We start from the raw sequence: 21,244 nt of genomic DNA on the forward strand, positions 1-21,244 counted from the left end.
ATCACCGTAAGGAAAACGGTAGTGTTCAGATAGAATATCGATTGACGGGGGGTGGTTATCCCTCACTAGTCGATATAATTATGCTGATCTTTGCGAGACCGGACAGGTTGATTCCGGAACCAGCTATGGCAGGTTTTTCATTTAGTGGACGGTGTCGCTATCCGGGCTGGTTCATTGAGGTATCATAAGAGAATCAAATGATAAAAGATTTTCTACCAACCAGTGTCTCCATGTACACAGTAATTACGATGGATGCATCGTAATTTAGCCCTAACCTACCGTCAAAGTAAGACGATATTACGTCGACCAAGTCATATTTCACTGTATTATCTAATGTATTAATATCAATTAAACTCTCATTTGTTTTCCTAAATTTAAACATGGAGACTGCTACCAACTACCTTTAATTTTCGTAGTACTTACCTCCTGGTGTAGTCCTCATAGATTCAGTTCTGAGCACCCTCACAGGAGCCTCATCCACAAAGCTGTGTTGGGAAGGTGCTGGACTGATGTTATCCCTGGGTTTTGTTGGTGATATATCTTGGTATATCGAAGAGACAATGCTGGCTTTTCGGTCAACTGTACATACCGAAAGGCGGCCGTTTTCTGATGGTTTCTGCAAAAGAGGACATGAACTTGAACGTTGAAATAACCGTCCTTGTTTATTCTTGTCACTCCTCAATATGCATATAATATGTTAAAAAATAATGCTATGCCGCATTTTGTTCTTCCAGGATTCCAGCTAGTTTAAAAAAAAGCCGCTGGTATCATCTCCACAGCAAGTCAGTTTGTGTGATCAGATTTTTTTTGTTTTAATTCTGTAGCTCAATATAGTAATTTAAAACATCAGAAAAACGATATAATATGGCTATATTTGGTTTTTACTTTCCATATAAATAAAACGCTAAATGCAATTGTAGTTCATAAAGATTTCAAACAAACACTGATTTAAAACAGAACTACTAATGCAAAAAAATGCATGTTATATTTGCTTAGTAAAATTCTAAACACTGGACAACGCATTGCTCGAACCAGTAACTCTGGGATGAAGAAAGTTGCAAACTACCTTATGCAATGAGAACACCAAAGTATTTTAGAAAATTCATCCCCTAACCGCATTGGATTGGGCGCATGTATATAAAGAGAAACATAAAACATAGATATAGATATATTGAAACAGAATACAAAGTATGCAAAATGTTGTTTTGTATTTAACGGTGAAAGGTGTGAAAATTTAAACGCTGTGTTATTTATGCATTTGAACGCGACCGTATACTGAGGTAAACAATTTCAAGAGTCCATTTAGGAACGTGGGATGTGCCCCGACTAGAGCAATGACCTCTAAGGCACTGTGCAGTCATTATTCTGAGAAACACTACACTACTTTGCTTCAAACCTAAAAGAAAGTTTGATAAACCACATTTAAATCCAAAAGTACATGCAAGCAAAAATCTATACACTTTGCATTTAAAAGTTAATTAGGTACCGAATCGGCAACAAAGAGCAAACGCTTACAAGTCTAAACAATTGAAGTCAAATGTCTTGCCTATTTGGATTTTATTTATTTCCGATGTTTGCAATAATTAAGCCTAAATTTTGATATTTAATGTAATTTTTAATATTTTGAATATTTGATATTTAATTTAATGCATGTTTGGTTCACGTCAAGAGGGTTGTTCGTGTAATTATCTTGCTCTTGGAGATTCTGAACTATGTGCAACGAATTTTGTGAATCTAAATAATAAATAAAATTTGAAAATGATATGAATACAAGCGATATACTTGCAGGAATGTGTAATTCCCATAAATTTTATTTTCTATTGGCGACAATGATTTTAATAAAGCATCTTGTATGAGGCCTCCGGTATGATTTGGAAAATATATGGCTTTGAAGAGCATATTGTATTTCCAACTTTCCACGGAAGCGTTAATATGCTAGTGATTATTTTATACCTATCATCATTCAAATTATTTGTAATTTTATTGATGTTTATACATTATGTAAATATATAAACATCAAACAAATTAGCAAACATTTGCTTGTTTATCTAATACTAACGTTATCTCAAAATACTCAAGTTACTGAAATCATTTTTCATTCATCCATTATGAAAACCAAGATACGTAATGCCTAGATTAGAGCCTCGAGTTACTTTATTCGCTTGAAGCATGAAAAGCTTCTATATTATCTAAAAAGCTTTGAGACAAACAGCTGAAAAAATCATAGAGACATTAAAGTCACAATAGATGCTTTTAAATTATTATACAAAGGAAGTATAATTTTATTCCTTTCAAGTTTTATTTGTACACAAAAGAGCATAAAGACGAACTTTCATTTTATATCTATTAAAATATAAATTGGTAGTTTATTTTAAGGTAAGTATGTAATACGATCTAATAAATACTTAAAAAAAATATATCGGTCCTGTATTATACACTATCGTATTGCAGGTTTGCACACTTCACATACCTTCAAAATACTTATGGAGAATTTCTTCACGATGTTTTTGTTTACCGTGAAAGCGAACGATAAATCATAAAAAATACAAATATAACTACGAGAGGATCGAAGAAGGAAATATTATCGCTAAAAATTATCAGTGGGTAATCTACAGTTTTTGGTAATAAATCATAACTCAACATTAAGTGATACACCTGCTTCTATACTAACTCGTTTCAGATTAAATGTTACTTGGCACCTACGATTTAAGACTTTCAACACTTTTCCCAATTTATAGACAGGTTATCATCATTTTAGCCGGGAATCCTCCACTGCTAGACATAGGCCTCCCCCATTGAACGCCATAGAGACCGGTCTGGTCCGCCCTTATCCATCGGACTAGGCGACCCTCAACAGGTCGTCGGTCCATCTCGTGGGGGGCCTGCCTATACAGACAGGTTATACATCAGATTATATGGACCCTCGCCAATGGTGACTTATAAATTATTTAATTTATATTTATAATTCAAACAATCAAAATTGAAACATTAATTTCTTCAATTAACAAGTTTCGACTTTCAATCAAAACCCAGTTTAATCTAGGACTATGTTTGAATGGAAACGAAGTTGTTTACCAGCCGTCCCTCCAAGGGAACAACAACAAGTTACCGCTCAGAGACACAGAACTAAATTAGTGGAGTAAACTACACGAGGCCTCTACCACGTCCCGTGTGTACGGCGCGTAGTGTTCCACGCGCGCCTCGAAGAGCAGTGTCAGCATAATTTGCGGGGCCCTTTAGGGCCGGTGCCTGCCTAGGTCTCAATGCCACCGGATCTTGGACCTAGGCACATAGGCAAAGGATGGGAACACCGTAGGTTCTTAGTCAGTAAAAGTCTGACACGCTCTCCCGCCCATCCCAAGGCGGGAGATAGTCAACTGACGATTTACCTACGTAAAAAAAAAAAAAAAAAGGCCTCTACCACGTGTCTGTTATCTAAATTATCTTATCCTACTCAATAATCTTACTTCTTACGAATATTGTAAATGAGAAAGTTTGTGATAATGTTTTGATGTTTGTTAGAAGTAATTGCAGAAACAGCTGAACAGATTTGGATGAAATTTACCACACGGGTAGACTATGTCAAAGATTAATCTATAGCCTATTTTATCCCAAAAAATTGCCCACATGAAAAATAAGTTATTTTTCTGTTTATTTAAATAGATAGCGCTGGAATCGTATAGGTGATGCTAAAAATCGCAATAGTGTTTTAATGACTTTTGTAACGGGAAAGAAATTCCACTCGGAAAAAGCCGCGAGTAAGAGTATTATTATATCTAATATAAAAAAAATCAATGATTGTATTTCATGCGCCGCCGTACCGTTCATCTAATTGGTTGCGCTTACGGGTAGATTTAAGGCTTATTACAGTAAATGGCGCGCGTGTCGCTGCGTCTTACACAATTATTTCTTCTACGCCAGCATCATGGCGGGTGCCATCAGCTTGTTACTAACATTATAGGTACATGCTAAAATTGGTACTGCATATATTGTATAAGTATTGAGATATGTTCACCATGAGAAATAAATAGTAAGGGTAAACAGTAGTAATTAAATTATTCGTTCAAACCAACTGCTGTCCTATCTTTCTCTTGATAAAGTCCAAACTTGGACTCGAGGTTGCGATTCCAATTGTATTTTACCGTTCATTGAACGCTTTAGAATAACCAGATTAAAAATTATTATCCATCATAAACAATAGTTTTATTATACTTTTAATTAAAGTCTTTTCAGTTATTTGCCTAATGTTCTTGCCTTATTGTTATAATGGCACACAGAGTTATTATGAACTGAATCTCTTTGATTTCCGATTATATTTGATATCGTCCATGATATGATACTATAATGACAGGATTAAAAATAAAAGGAGATAATATGGGATAGCTCAAAATATCAATATCATAGCTGGAATTGTCATTATCATCATCAGCCACATAGTCCACTCCTGAACATAGGCCTCCCCTAAAGATTTCCAGACGGACCTGTTGAAAGCGGCCTGCATCCAGCGTGTTCCTGCGATCTTTATCAAGTCTTCTCTCCACCCAACAAGCAAACATCCAATTATCAAAAAGCTGCGCATAGATCTTATGCTTTAAAGATTATAATAATATATAGTTGCAGAGTATTCAGTGCTATTAGAGAAAAAATTTCCACGCCTTAAACCTAGTCATCTATAAACATCAGTAATCCTTTATGATTCCGAAACCTTAGTACGTTGCCACTAAAGTAAGCTGGCAAACCAATGATGAGACCAAAATCCAATATAAACCATGAAAAATTTGAAGACATTTATATCATTGTAATACGGAGCGGTCAGACGACAGGGAGGGTCCGGCAACAATTTGCCAACTATCGACGGAAATTGGCAATATACGAGGACATCTAGGCGAGAATCGAACAAGCCATCTGATCCGGGCGTATGTGAATAGTTCATTTACTTGGAAATCATTTTTTGGGTTCCTTAGGTGACACGGGATTCGATTTTTTGTCAAAGAATAGGCTCGCTCATTTTCCGTTGTAGAATACTTTTTTTTTCGACGCTCGGCAAAAGATACAAGCATCTTGGATGGTCGGCACAGTCACGCCGGCCTGCATAATTGCTTCTTCACGCTCCACTTGAAAGACCCAAAGAAGGGGGGGAACACGTATATTGGCAAACCATTCCACAGCTTGATGGTCCGGCACAGATGAATACATAGACGCGTTTTCGATTAAGAACTTTTAAAATATAAAAAGATACGCCTCGCCAACATGTGAGTTACAATTAATTGTTTTTTTTCTTATTATAGAAATAGATTTGTAGACTCTAGTTTGACAGCTAGTTGTTTGTACAAAAGCTATATAAGTCAAAGACTGAAGCCTGAACGATACTGAATAGTTCAATTTGGCAATACGAACCATTTATTCAAAGGGACGTCTGGACGTAAATTCTCAAAAGTCGTCCTAAATGGATAATTACTAGAGTACATTCAATTATAGGCCAAACCATCTCGAGTGAAATAAGAAAGTTGTTCCGGTCCTTCAATTACAGTAGAAGTCTAACAATCGAGCAACTAAATGATCTAACAATAACGACGGTCCATGAAAATTCATAAAAGGAAGTTGTGAAACAGCTGACCTTTATGTTACTGTGTCTTCTGTATCTCCTCCAACGATAACAGCAAACCTCTTTTGTACGGCAATTGTGAGAATTCAAAATATTATCCACTGGAATCGTCATTAATGCACAATTTACTGATGTGTGGATGTTAATAGCTGATATTAGAGTAGGTAAGTAGTAGTCGAATTCTATCACTAAATGATAGATCATACAAGCGTTATCTAGGAAGTATAATACTCTTTGCGACATGAGAAAATTATATGTATGTACGCATGTATATAATATCTATACCTATATTACGTAGGTTTTATATTTATAAATTTGATTAGTCTTTTTTTAATGTTTTGTCTACTACCTTCTCTCATCGTATACACCTACCTTCTTTAGTCTCTGCACCACCTAAAGGTTGACTGGTAGAAAACGCCTTCAGCATTAAGTCCGCTTTTGTACTCTTTGTATATAAAGTGTATTAAATAAATAAAATAAAAAAATATATTGCTCAACTATTTCCTCACAAAGTCGTATCCAAATATATATGTCATGTTCGTATTAAAAAAGCGCCAATCACGAAATCTAATCTTGAATAAAAAATATCAAAGCGAACGGTTTGTATTGCAGTTAGAAAAATGTTTTTCCACCGGTGCGGTGTTACCGGATATCAAATTTAAAACTGCGATGGTTAAAGCTTTTTCGAACTTAATAACTTTGAAGTATTGGTTGCGCAGTAACAGAAACGGCTGGTAAATTGAAATACCTGTTATATTGAAACCTTAAAAATAAACAATGCATTTGTTTATTGAATCTTACTTCTTATTATAAATTTAAAGTTTCTGATTAATGCTTGGATGTTTATTATCAGGCTTTTCATGTTAGCTACTCCGCGAGCAATTCATTATTAAATCTATAAAAATGAATCTCTATTTCCCTTGGTCATCGAATCACGTGTGAACGGATGGAACAATTTCGCTAATTTTTTTTCTTATGTTAATTATTGTCAGGAGAAGGTTCTTATGAATGAAAATATTAAGGAAGTTGAGCGGAACACTAAATAATTTAAGAAAACTTAATAACAACATGAATTTTGAATTTTCCATAAATGTCAGTTGTTTGAAATGACTAACAATAATTGACAGAATGTGCGCTGAAAACTCATAGTTAAGACAAGATAATGTATATCGTGTCAACTATTACATAATATATAAGTCTCAACACCCTTTCAGGGTAACGCACGCGTCATCACAATGTTTATTAATTCATAATTCCTGTAAGCCAGGATCGGTAGTGACACGCATTTTATGACACCGAACAGTTAAAATAGACTTACTAGTAACACTAATCTGCTTGTTTCCTGCAAGGCAATTAATCAAATAGAAGATTGGTAGGAGTTACACATTTTTTTTATTACTTCAAATGACGAAACGCCCGTAGCAATACGACTGCTCATAAACAGTAGAATTTTCCAACACCTTGAATAACAAAGCATTATTTGGCATTCCACTGCGCTTGCCATCCTGAGACCTGAGATGTTAAGTCTTATGTCCAGTAGTTACACTGGCTACAGTGTCCTACAATTCGGAACGCAACAGTGGCTACACACTGCTGATTGGTGGCAGAAATAGACATTGCTGTGGTACCTACACAGGCGGACTCACATATGAGAGACCTACCACCAAATATTGTATTCATATCCAAAGAACAAGATGTAGTGAATCCAATCCGTCGCTAAGCCGTTACTATCACAGAACCCGGCCGCGCTGATCGCTCACGCATGACCGCGCGCCGATCGAGAGCAATTTTTCCAATATTGAGTTACGATACGCCGAAAAATCGTTTAAAACGTGCTCACATTGCGCACGTTTCTGTTACAATTTGAATATTTTTAAAACTAACAGTTTTGAATCGTTTCGTTGCTCAATGTTAGTTTGTCTCCTGGATATAAAGAATTCCGGTGTGGACTCCCAGGTCAGATAGGTTTTATTACGCAAACCTTATTGAGGGAAAGAAAAGTTTCGATCAAACTTGACTTTCAATTCTGTACGAGGTAGGGGTCTACCATATTATACATTTACCAAATGTCTAAAGCCATTTATGTAAGTTACTGTTTCGTCTAATCCCTTTAAACTATACGATTGTATTTTAGTGTAGATCAGGAGAACTATAACGTTATAATGGAAAATTTAAAACTCAACATCCAAATAAAAATTACGATCTCACTGATACGGCTTGTAATTCAAAGTTTTAACAGATATTTCTATCTTTTATCTCCAATTATAACTCTCACCATCAGATACCGACTAGCTCATTCATAAAGTATTAAGAAGTTCTTGTAGCAACTCACCATATACCCGTCTATTAATATATTTTTCTTTGATATTTCCAAACTCACAATAAATCAACAACAATAGCATACATTAGTCATACCCCAACTAATTCACCTGGGGCTACAGATATCATTTATCACTTGACATTCGCAGAGTTCTATTGTACTCTTGAGAGTGGACTATAATGCGCTTTTTCATATTTTTGCAGCATCAGCTAGTAATGCTTCAAAGAAAATTATAATATACATTACGTTTATTTCTACTTTCGGATTTAATTCAACGGAGCAAAAAAATTCTAAAATATAAATTTATTTGCATGGCCTAATTATGGGGCATGGTCTTAATTTTCTTAATGGAAGACTAAAGTTCTTTCCGTCTTTGCCTAAAATGCTTGAAAAGTTTTAATTGAGATATTATTCAAAATCTATGCTTATATTTCTTACTCCTATAGTTACGAAACTAAATCTCTACAGAAGGAAGCCTCCAAATTCTATCTTATTCGTTGCTGTGACACCTTTGAAAAGATGTATTATGTCATATCTAGATTAGAATGGCAGCAGAAAGATTGTTCCTTACCTTGGGCGGCACGATCAGGTAGGTCTCCACTTTATGATCCGCTAGGTACCCTTCTCTGGACGCTCCGTCCCCTGGTTCCACTTCAAATCTGCCGCCGAGTTGAAGCATCGTTGCTTTTGTGATGTGCACCCGTCTGAAGAGAAAGATAGAACTCTAAAACTGGTTAAAAACCAATTTAGTAGTAGGTTACAGAGCTGATGGATGATTGTAAATTACATAGCCAATTTGACCTAGTCTAAATAAGACCAGCATCGCATTGGTTGACACTTTAATTAGAACATATTATATTGGCACCAGCTCTAATAACAAAACAAAATATTCGGGACAAATTTGAAAAAAAAATATAAATCCAGACGCCGAAAAGCAAATGTCGTTTATGTTTTAGATGTTTTATAATTTGAATTATTTATCAACAAAAAATATATTGTATGCGACGATTTTATCGAAGGTTCTTCTCCAAATCCACTCAAAAACTGTTTTAAATTTCCATGAACCGATCTTTTAAATCATAAACAATTGGCTCAAGCTTCGACTAAACTTTGAACAAATCGAATTAACAAAATACAAAGAGGAAAGCTGTATTAATTATCATAAATTTAAAATTCGCGTAAAAAAACAATGTTAGCAGATAAAAAGATGTTTGTAAAACTCGTTTCGTTTGCTTTCGTCTATGTTCAAAGGGAATGTTTTCGTTCCAGTTTCTTTTATTCCGTCATTTCTTATTTGTTTCGCATATTCGTTGGCATTAAACAATACATTCGAATGAGTAGATCATTAGCTGGATAAAGATAACATCAGCCCAAAGGTTCATAAACAAGCAGATAGATCATTATCATCATCATCATCAGCCTTTGGAAGTCCACTGCCGAACATATGCCTCCTCTAAATATTTCCAGACCATCTGTCAAAAGCGGCCTGCGTCCAGCGAGCTCCTGCGACTATTAACAGGTCTTTTTCACTTTAAAGATGGGCATCCAAGCAAGCAGTTCATCTGATTGTAAACGACTAGCATTACCCATAAAAACGTACAATAATTCGTAAGTACGTTCCAAAACAAAGAAAAACTCTAAATCATAAACGTAAATTCTATTTATCTTACCCGGCGATTCCACCAGATTCCATATGGTTGGCCAGCGTGACGTCATCGCTCCAAACGTCGAACTGCCATTTTCGAAGACCGAGCACACCGCAAAGGACGTTGCCGGTGTGGATCCCGATCCTCATGTCCACGTTGAAGCCTGTTGCTTCCCGAACGAACCTGGGTGAGGAACCAAAATAAATAAATATATCCTGCAGTTACATCATATAACTCTATATAAAATATATAGATCTTGTGCCTTATCAATTAGAAAAGGTTACCTAAAAACCAGATCGGAGTAAAATACTATCAAATATTGTATTAGTTCAAAAATCGGACTCGAGCTCACCTTTTAATAGACGTCATTATATTGACATCTGCTTTATGAAACTGTGAATTTTCAGGTAGCGTAATGTTATTATCTAACTTGAGATAGAATTAATATACAAGAGTGCGTCATGGAAAGACTTTATCTATTTATATCATGAACTAAGTCTACGAGCATCCTAGCAAAAGTTGTAAGGCACTAATGGATATCTTGACAATAATGACTAGCAAAACTCTAAGCGCTTCTCGAGATATATTTACATAATTCGAGTCTTACGTATTTGCTACGAAGAAGTCATCAATCATTTAGTCTAAAGCTTCCATGTAATCTTTAAACCTTAATGTAGTTGTGTATTGGTGGTAGGTCTCTCATATGTGAAAGTCTGCCTGGGTCTATTTCTACCGCCAAGCAACAGTGTGTAGTCAATATTGTGTTCCGTTTTGCCAGTGTAACTACTGGATATAATAAGACTTAACATCTCATGCCTTAGGATGGCGAGCGTAGTGGGATACCAAACAATACGTTGTAATTTAAGGTGTTGGATGGTGTTTCTACTGTTTATGGGCGGTCTTATAGCTTACCATCAGCCAAACGGCAAGCTCGTCTGGTCATTCAAAACAATAAAAAAGTTAAAATAGAGTACAAGACTTAATTTGTGTCAAGGCAAAGAAAACTACTGCTATTATTTAGATTTATGTAAAGCTGGTTTCAATGCTGAAAGCTGGGCGAGCATAATGATTTCTTATGTTGAGGCGAATGTTAGACATCGAAGTAAAAGTATTTTCCGATTTTATCGCGGTCTTTAATATTATTATTTTCTCTTGACGTTTCGAAGACTTTGCAGCCATCATGGGGCGGACTGATTTATTGGTCGTCAGAAAAGTTAACGTAACAATATCTACCTACATTTTACAATTATACAACTTTTAAAATTAAAAAGGAAATCTAGGCTATGTTTGCAGGTCATGTTTGATAGTTTCTCTGCAATTAAAAAATGTATTATAAACTAATTTTATATTTTATTTATACTGATCTGGTGTCATTAACTTTCAAGACCTAACGCCCATCAATACTAATGTAAGCCTGAGTTAACAGTGATGCTTCATACGCATTTTAAAGACATCGATCACTGATTAAGATCACTGATTAAGATCAGTTATGTCTAAATTATCTCAATTATTAGCGAAATAGGTCTAATAAATGTGAAAAGAGATTTTTTTAATTGCTAGTAGAAATTTTGTACACAATAAAATTATTTTACTTTGACTCTCATATGAGACTAAGCGCTTCCTTTGGGAGACGTAAATAAACATCGGATGAAATTGAACAAAATATTTTATCTATAGAAATGAAAATCCTGTATAATTTTTTATAACAAAACCAGAACATACCGTATAGCATCAATCATCTGCAGCCCCATGTTGACGCAGTTGTACGCGTGGTTGGGCCTCGACACCGGCAGTCCCGACACGCAGTAATAACAGTCTCCTAGAATCTTGATTCTCATGCACTGGTTCTCCTGAGAACAAAATAAAATCTAGATAGTGCTGCCTGAGCAATAAGATAGATTAATAAAGAAGTATTCAACGGAATCATAAATACAGAATTGTAATGTTTATAAAAATAACTTTATTATTAAAGATAAAATTAAATGAGGAACTACATTGTCTTCATATAATTTTTTGGAAATATCATCAATAATAGGCTGGGTTATAATTCTAGAATTTCTTTTACGCGATTTGAGTAAGCAAAACAAGCTTGGCGAAAAGGCAGCAAATGACCATCTACATATGTTTTACTAACCACCAATTATTCCATTATATATAAAATTACGAACCACCCAATTTTCGAACTATCAAATTTTTCAATCGATTTGTCCGTCTCATCATTAATATAATGTAATTCATTTAACAATAACAGAATAACAATGGAGCATTTCACACTAATTAAAGTACCTTTAATTATGCTAATGAAGTTGGCTACAAATGTTTTATGTAAACTGGTGAGTTGTGGTGCAAACTACAACACAAACAAACACTACTAGAGTGTTTGTGAGACAACAATCCGCGAAAATTATATTTGTAAACCTTAATTACATTTTAAACTTAGTTCTTTACTGTTCTCTAATTCAAAGTATAAATTGCGATTAATTCTTTTACTGAAGCCAGAATTTGTGGATTCCGACACTTCAAATTACTTTCCTTGTTAACCACAAAGCAAACAAACATAAATTCAATCTTATATCCAAAGGGGTAGGCGAAAGTGCGACCAGAGTACCCTCTTTACTACATATGTGTTCGACCATACAATTCAAACATAGTAAGTATTACAAACGTAAAAAACCCAATATACAACAGGAATTGTCAGTTTTCCATTTATATTTCAATATCACGGCGACCACGACTAACCCATATTGAATTTAGTTAATTGGAGCTGCTCGCGCACAAAACACAATCATTCCTGCGGCTGAATACATGTTTCGTATCAATTTCAATTAAACCAGTGGTTATTAGTTGCGGTTTGTTTCTAACTTTTGCTCGCCTCTGTGAGTTTTTCAAGGTTTATACTTTATACAACTTTATACCTTAATTCATAATAAAATGTAGCGTAAGTCACTCAGTGTCTGTTGATTGCTAGAATCTTATCGGTTTAGTAATTTCAGATGTTACTCACCTACATACAAACTTAGAAAACATTATATTATATCCACCTTAATATAGTGTTGTGAAAGGTAATAGTACCAACATTGCTTTCCAAACTGGTAGTAAAGTAACAAGTTCCTGAATCTGAAGAATGTTTAGATTCAGTAAGTACATACGATTCATAATTGTAACTTTTTTCATTTTCTGTTTCCACTACTGTCCTATCCACTACGCACTCGTTTTTTGAGTCCATAATACATTCCCCATCACATCGCATACAAACGTGCAATAAACTCCTACAAGGTGGACAGACGATCTCGTTAAGGTCGAAGGAACCTACTAGATGCAGGCCGCTTCTAACAGGTTAGTTACGAATCATCATTCAAAGCAATAACATAAAAAAAAAGTCCACAAACACACCACATACAACACTAGAACATTCCATTTAATCAAACTAATAAATAACTCATTGTCTAATCTATTTCACAGATCGCATTAATCAATGTAATTTCCCTTGCGATATTGGACTAGAATGTTATCCTTAGGGAAAGACGTTAAGGTTTTTTTATTTAGTAGTAGTTATTCAGCCGAATAGCGAATTTCGGAAAGTCATTTTTTGGGAATCGATGTACTCAAAGACGACTCGATAAAATTTGCAGGAACACGCTAAATGCAGACCGCTTTTGATAGGTCCGTCTGGAAATCATTAGGACCTTTCTTCAGCAGTAGTCTTTCTGAGGTTGATGGTATTTGTCCTCTCCCTTCCTAATCCCAATTTTTTCCTTTGAGATCTACATCAATGATCAATTTTGTATTAAACTTCTACAATAACCTTTCTATTAAGCATTCACACTTCACTGGTTGGTTCTGGTTATTAAAATCGAAAGTTAATGAAAGTAACTCAATATTGCTTCCAGTCTATTATCAGATTGATATTGTAGGGCGAATTCAATTATTCAGGAGTAGTTTCGAAAGCTTCAATGGGTTTATATTTCATTTGAAACAAGCCTTTCCTCTTCAATTTTATGTTGACTTTTAATATAATTAATTGAATCAGTGAGATAACGTTTTGTGATGTTTATTATTTTAACGTTATCTACAATGCGATTTTTTTACTTAGGGTCTATTCACACGTACAACCACTACACCACATCGCAGCGACCACTTGTGATTACGCCGCGCCGTGGTAGCAATGTGGTTGATATCGTCTACACGGTCGAATTCGATTGTAGAATGTAGTCCACGTGAAATGTAATATTAATTTTCATACAAATTTTATAATGGTAGGTATCTGCAACACAATGTAACCACGTTTTGTCGCTGAGATGTGACGGGTTATATAGCGGGTAGATAGAAGCCCTATATTCCAGTGTGGAGTTGACACCACTTTTAACAAATATTGTTAAAACGAACTGCCTGTGTGATGTCGACCCTATCTAAAAAAACATGTTGAAGAAAATCCACACAAAAAGTCTTGCCTTATTTAGGAATTGAACTGAAGGCCTCACAATTTATCTCAATAAATTACATAACTAGTAGACGCGATAGATTACACGAAATATAAAAGAAACAAGTAGGTAGATAGATATACAAGGTTCTATATTAATTTTTGGTTATGTTGGTTTGGTTTGGTTGGGAAAGGACATTGTTCTGTGCCCATACATAATTCGCCCTGGAACCAACAGCAATGGAAAAATGTTTGTAATATTTAGAATCATTAATAAATTCTCATGACATATTATTTATGAAACGGACAAGCTGGGATATCGCATCAATCCAAAAAAACGATGAGATTTTGAGGTTATAATTGAATGTAAACATTGAAAGCTTTTCAATGTTCAAGGTAGATTTATAGTCCTATCATTTACGCTTTAAATATGCTTTTTATTGATATAAGTACCTATCTTATATATATAAGCCCTAAAAATTCATCACTATGTAGGTATCTGATTATTTTTTACTTAAATCAGGCTATTTTAAGACTTGATTCATGTAATTTTTTATAAGTAAAAAGGTACTTAATTATGTAGTTATAGTATTTACATCCCCTAAGAGTACCCTTCAGATTTTATGTATTTTCTATATATACGTACGTCGTACGTATTCCCCGAAGAGACAGATAGGGGCGCACTGTTGAGCATTCACGCTTCATCAGAAGCATGGCATATTTTACACACTTTTGGTAGACCCTTAGGGCGTGTAGGATTAAATTAAACAAATAAAAAAATATTTTTAGTTCATATTATTTATTTCGTCATCACCTACATTGTTTTATAAAATATTATCTGAGTATTGTGCAGGAGGGTTGTTGTTATGGTATTATTTATCAATTCAGTTTTGCCAATCACAATCACCGAGTCCAGAGTTCCAACATTCTATTACAGAGCACGCAGCTTCTACTAACATTGTTACAGCTAAAGTATGTATAGATTCTTGGGCCGTGGTCCAACATGCTGTACATATAAGATCAAGGGCTACAACCTGAAAAAAAAAAAAAAAAAACAAAAAAAGCACATTATGCTCAAATTAGAATGGCAATATATTAATATTGTGTCACACGGAAAGCAGATTTATGTATTCAAATCTTCCAGCTGAATTAAATGTAAGAAATCTTCAAGCATATGACACACATTTTTTAATCAACAATATACTTGCTAGTTTGCTCTTAAGTTGCCACAGCCACATGCTAAAGTGTGTAGTAGGTAGTATACAGACTCTGTTCGCTGTCTCCACGCAGTTACCAAGAACAGGAACTGAGGAGCGAACTAAAAGTTTGGCGGCAGTTAAACTTGTACGATTAAAGAAAAATGTGCTTACCAAACGAGGCGCTGTCCATTGTTGTATACAATGGCGAATCTGCTCGTTCTCCAACATCATGGACCCGCCAGCAGAGCCACAATTGATGAAAAAAGCAATTTCCATTCCGTATCCGTTATCAATGCCAGGTAAATTGTTACATCAGTTCACAAAGTCCAGAAATCACAGCCAGTGTATATCGATATCGTAATCAATCGCACAGAGTCTTTATAATAGTCGAATCGTCAATGATATCGTGAGAGTCAGAGAATTATAATATATTATATGGAAAGTGAGAGTCTAGTTTATTTGTCTCTGATGAGTGAAGTGTGAGTGACATTAAATTGAATTGAAAAATGAAGTAAGAATTAGGGATACTACTCGATTAGATTCTGGATCGATTATATCGATCATTTATACAAAAATCGATTTTATTCAACATAGGGTTATTTTTATTCGGAAAAATATTTAGCGGGACCCTTATCCCAGAAAATTTTTCACACGGGCGGATCCGATAGTAATTTAATGTGGAGAGAGTTTGAGGCCCCCGGATGAAGGGAGAGAGAAGAACGGTATTTTTTATATGTATAATTCATAAATATAATGTACGACAGAAAAATAAATGTTTGCATAATATATGATGCTCTACTATCTGTACGAAGCCAGGGCGGATCGCTAATATAGAATCTAAATAAACAAAGTAAATCAATATGAATTAAAAACTAAAAAAAAAAACTTATTTCATAGACGACTTGATCTATAATCAATTTAGTCCTAAAACTAACTACTTATTTATTTGAGACGCATCCACTGCTCGATTAAATATTATTATAATAATTAAAGAACATATCGCCTCACAAATCGTATATATTAAAATGTTTCAATAATTAATTATCGGTAATTAGATTTATCGTTTTGTCAAACCGGTACATCTCTATACACAATTAGTTGTAAACATGTCAGCCACTTTGACTTTAAGTCGTTACAATACTTTTATATATTCATTTTGGATGTAGCAGCTTGTCCGTTTTATACACATATTTGCAAATAATATTAAAGAATACATAAATAATTATGGTGCTAGTCACACCTTTGTTGGTTCTGGGGCCGTTTTCGACAATGTCCTTTGTTTTGGTTGGGAAAAAGAGGGTAAAAATTTTCATATGGGTAAAAACTGGAAATTGAAGTAAAACTATTTTACTATTTTATTTATATCTAATCGCCGTTACTTATATAGTTATTTTCTCCCGATGTTTCGACGACTTTGCAGCCTTCACGGTCACAGCGATATAATGTTTAAAAAATTCTTAAAAGGAATAAGTTTTCCCCGTTTTGGAACATTTTCATTAAGCTTCACTCCTATTGGTCATAGCGTGATGTGAGATTGCCTTTCTTGATACATGGCCTATTCAACACTAAAATATTTTTTCTATTCGAACCAGTAGTTCCTGAGATTAGCGCGTTCAAACAAACACTCTTCACCGTTATATTATAAGTATAGATATATATTAGATTTTATCGAAATATATTCAAATAACTAAAATCTAACATTGCAAAGTAATATGTACGGTCAACATGATATGAGAAGTTACCAAATGGAATTCCAAATCCGATGTTAGTCCTGCACTTGAGGTTACTCTGTAAAGTGTCTGAAAGTTTGCATACGATGTGATGGCGAATGTATTGTGGTCTTATGAAAACGAGTGTGTAGTGGACAGTCGTGGAGTCAGAAAAGGAAAAAGTAATAATTCTGGATTGTATATACGACCTTTTCCTCGCCGCTTCGGAGTGAAAGATTTATTTTTTTAGAGAAATATCGCGGTTTATTTGAAACTGTTATATATGTATGCATGCGTAGGCTATAGGTACATGCGTACACGCTGTGCTGAGACGCAGCGCCAATAAATCAGCGTGCTAGTAACTGGCTTTTATTTCACACCTGTCCGACACAACAAAAACTATTTAAATATATTTATATAAAAAATATCTGCACGGTATCAACCCGGAAACCATAATTTTGTGCCCCATATAGCGATGAGCTCGCCCCTTATTACGATTATATGGCGAAAAGCCAGTGCTTTGGTTCCACCTCTGCCTACCCCTTGACGAATAAAGGCGTGATATTGTGTGTCTTATATATACTGTGTGTTGGTATATCTAATATATACTTCTCATCGTCAATGACAATACCTTAGTGGTTTTTCACTATACCTCCGTACGAATGAAGGTGGCGTTACTTTATTCCGCCAAATAACTGAGGCCATTGTTTTGTACTCAAACAATATTGCTCACTGAGAACCTTTATCGCTATTGAAATAACTTATTATGTAATACTATATAGGTCTAACATATACAAATAGCATCACGCTATTTTATTGTTCTAGGTATATTCATTCTCCTGTCTCCTTAACTAATCCTACATAAGAGACTACTACCTCAAAAGCAGAGAAATAGCATTAAAACAGTTAGAAAATAAAAATCAAAGTAATCCCGCGAATCTAGGGAGAAATTAAAAAACTCGACACAAAAACAGCAATTAACTATCTTTTAAAAAGGCTTAAGTCTTTAGCGAGTAATTCTGTTAATTAAAAATTGTTTTTCTTTAAACAAAGGCTTTAGATCAAGACGGAACGTGTTTTAAGCGTCCGTAACGGACATAAACTAATCCTTCTTGTTGTCGGATTGTTGGAAAAACATTATCAAACTTGATAAAATGCTTTTTTATTTTTTTTTTGTATCGAATCTTGTATACCTATTTTACACAAGAACGTTTGTCAAATTAAGGGAATCTTCACATCTATATGCTCCAGATGATAAAAAATAAATTGTAGAAAACACTTTACCGAATATTATCACTATTAAATTTAGAATTATGATAATTTGTTCTAGCCTATGTTGTTATTTAAATATTACCAAATAATCATTTTTTGTCGCAACGCATAATTTGCAAGGCCATAGACGCGCCCCCTATCACATCATGGGACGAAATACATTTGACGAAAAGTGGGTGCCCTGGTTGCACCTCTGCATACCCCTTCGGGGATAAATGCGTGATGTTGTGTGTGTAAGTATACTAATGTGGAGAGGCCGGATAGTGTTTGCAGTAGATAAATATTTGTAATATGTTGAAGGTTCAGATGTTTTAAATCAAACATGTCTTACTCATTCAAAGTAATTTATTTGAATGCCATAAAACTTATTAATTCAAAAATCAATAACTAGCCTAATTGCGTAACACCTAATTATAAGTTGCAATTATTATTGCTAAGGGAAATTCATAAATTCAGATTACATCATATTACATATTAAACGGTATTACCCAAACGGACTCCCACGTACGATTACTGAAAAATACTTTTTATTACAATGTGCAGAGGATTTAATCTACCCGATAATAGGATTGCGGCGGAATGAAATCCAGTCTACGCTGTGAACAGTGAAAATAAAACACTAACCCTGTTTACTCGGAACTTAACGAGTCACTTAACGGTTTATTGCAATCTCGAGAAGACTTCTGTTATTTATTTATTTATATCGGACAAGTTCGGGGCGGAGTTTTATTTCTGCAATTAATTAATGTTTAAGTATTTTATCCCCTGTGTGGGCATTTTCCTGTCTAAATCGATTTTCCATATACTATTTTTATATTTATCAGGTTTTTAGAATCTTTTTCTGAAATACTATATGACATCTTAAGATTTGGTCTATTAATTTCCAAACTTTCGATAAGGCCTGAGGAAAGCAATGAGCAGAAATTAGTATACGTAATTCATATAAATAACACTTTCAAATACTGAACATGGCTCGTATTTGCACAGAAACCAAACTAAACGTATTACGAATGCACTAAGGGTCTAGCCAAAAGTGTAGTCTAGACCTAATCTGAAACTAACGTAGCGTCGTAACTCGCATCTGAAATTCAAATTTTCGATAACAACGCTTGAACGTACCAAGTTGGGGACTCTGCTCCAGTAATAGAAATTTAGTAACATTAGTGATTGTAGTTTCAAGAACTTATAATGTGTGTACAACCAAAATTACAATGCGTCATCACGTAACACACATATACAGACAAAGAGGGAGAGAGAGAGAGAGAGAGGGAAATTATATAATTTTCATTAAAAATCTGATTCATTATAAAACTATAAGTTTGATTGCAACATAATTAGACTAAAAATTATTTTGATTCTGAAAAATATTTTACTAATAGGAAGGTACATAATATATCATCCATCATGCTCTATCATATTTTATTTCAGAAACGAACTTTTTTGCGAGCGGCGCTATAAGCAGAAACTTGTGCTTTATTTATATATAGAAATGTAATAAATACAAAGGTATGTTTCTATCCAAAAGATTTCAATACAATATTTTAAATTTTTCTTAAAACTAGTATCTTCTAAACTCTAAATACAGAGTACAAAGCCAATTTGGCGCAACCAGTTTCTCCGATACAGTAAAAGGTAAACTTCCAGATTGATGTTGGTGGATATTAGTTTTCTTGAAGATTGCTAGTCTTGCGAGATTGCAAGGCAGAAAGATCCGACATATACTAATGAGTTCTTGTTAATTCACATAATTAACTTTACAAGAGAAACATTGCAATCTACACCGTCATTGTTTAGTGCAGTGTTTGTAGTTATTTCTACAAGAATTTTGTTATAAAATTGGTAGAATTAATCTTATAAAACATGTAAACTCGACGGTTTTAATGGCGCAATTGTCATCGCTCTGAGGTCTTGAGTTTAAAACCCACGTCAGATAAAGTGATATTTGGTTTTTCTGTCAATATCCGGAGTCTGGAAAATATAACAGATATGGCGATAGGATTGTCTTCAATTTCAGCATGGGACAAAACACACAGGGAAAAGTGGGTGCTATGGTCGTACCTTTACTTGCCTCTTCGGAGATAAAGGCATGATGTGTATGGTGCGTTATGTGTGTGTGTGTGTGTATTTGTATAAAGTCTAAAGTGGTACACATACGACATATTTTTCTACAGAACCATTAAGTGGTAGATCTCTCGTAAGCCGCTGGGTAGAATGCTATTTGTGCTGCCAAGCAACATTGTAAACAAGTAAAAACTAGCGCGGTTGTGTTACAATTCGAAGGACACTAGCCAGTACAATTATTAAGCATCATTAAACCTAACACGTAATGTCTCAGAGTGATTTAAAGACACTGTATGACAAATATTGGCATGTACAAAGAAAAAAAATACTCATCAATTTCATTCATTATAATTGTTATATTAAAGAATGTAATACAATAATTTACACAAACATTGTATAGGTGAGTTGTGCGAAGAGCGGATCACGGGTTAGTTTTGCTCCAATATTGCTGCTAAACTAACAAAAACTAATTTACAGCAATTTTCAATAAACGATCTCAATCTCAATCTTCAATCCGATTCCAAGAATGAACTTATCGATAACTCATTTGTACGCATGTCAAAAAGACCTTATTCTGATTGGTCCATTTTTGAAATCGGAAAAGGGGATGAGATCATTCATTGAAAATGGCGCTTAGTTGCAAATTGTAATAAGAACATTATCACAATTATACGTTTTATCCAGTTCGTATTAGGAAACGTTGTCAATTGAATAAATGGTATAACCCAACGATCCGACCTTACCTTAACTGACCTTGCCTAAACTTATGACCTCATTCCAAGAATATCACGCAAGTCCATGATGTCACTTCGCGACCTGTAGTTAGTGCCTGACGGACATTGGCATCTGCAGTATTCCTCGTAGCCGGAGAATCCGAAGTCGCTCTCTCTTCTACACCCAGGGGCGATTGCTTCACAGCATTTGTAGCACGAATAAAAACCGGTGCAACGCATAACCCTTACGTCATCAGCACTCACTATCACTGCCAGGAGGAGAGTAAGAAAGATGATCA

General features: G+C 34.7%; 1 protein-coding gene across 2 annotated transcripts in view; it reads right to left on the reverse strand.

The window, feature by feature from the left end:
* The window catches only part of LOC115452886 (adenylate cyclase type 2), a 210,285-nt gene that overhangs the window by 14,621 nt on the left and 174,420 nt on the right, over positions 1-21,244 (reverse strand). For both annotated transcript variants that reach the window (XM_037438848.1, XM_037438849.1), the window contains exons 7-10: positions 11,294-11,421; positions 9,596-9,754; positions 8,497-8,629; positions 424-616 (exon numbers count right to left, since the gene is read on the reverse strand). In XM_037438848.1, coding sequence (XP_037294745.1) covers positions 424-616; positions 8,497-8,629; positions 9,596-9,754; positions 11,294-11,421 — 613 coding nt within the window. The remainder of the gene's footprint in view (positions 1-423; positions 617-8,496; positions 8,630-9,595; positions 9,755-11,293; positions 11,422-21,244) is intronic.

The sequence above is a fragment of the Manduca sexta genome, chromosome 15 (assembly GCF_014839805.1).
Source record: "Manduca sexta isolate Smith_Timp_Sample1 chromosome 15, JHU_Msex_v1.0, whole genome shotgun sequence".
In the NCBI taxonomy this organism is placed as follows: domain Eukaryota; kingdom Metazoa; phylum Arthropoda; class Insecta; order Lepidoptera; family Sphingidae; genus Manduca; species Manduca sexta.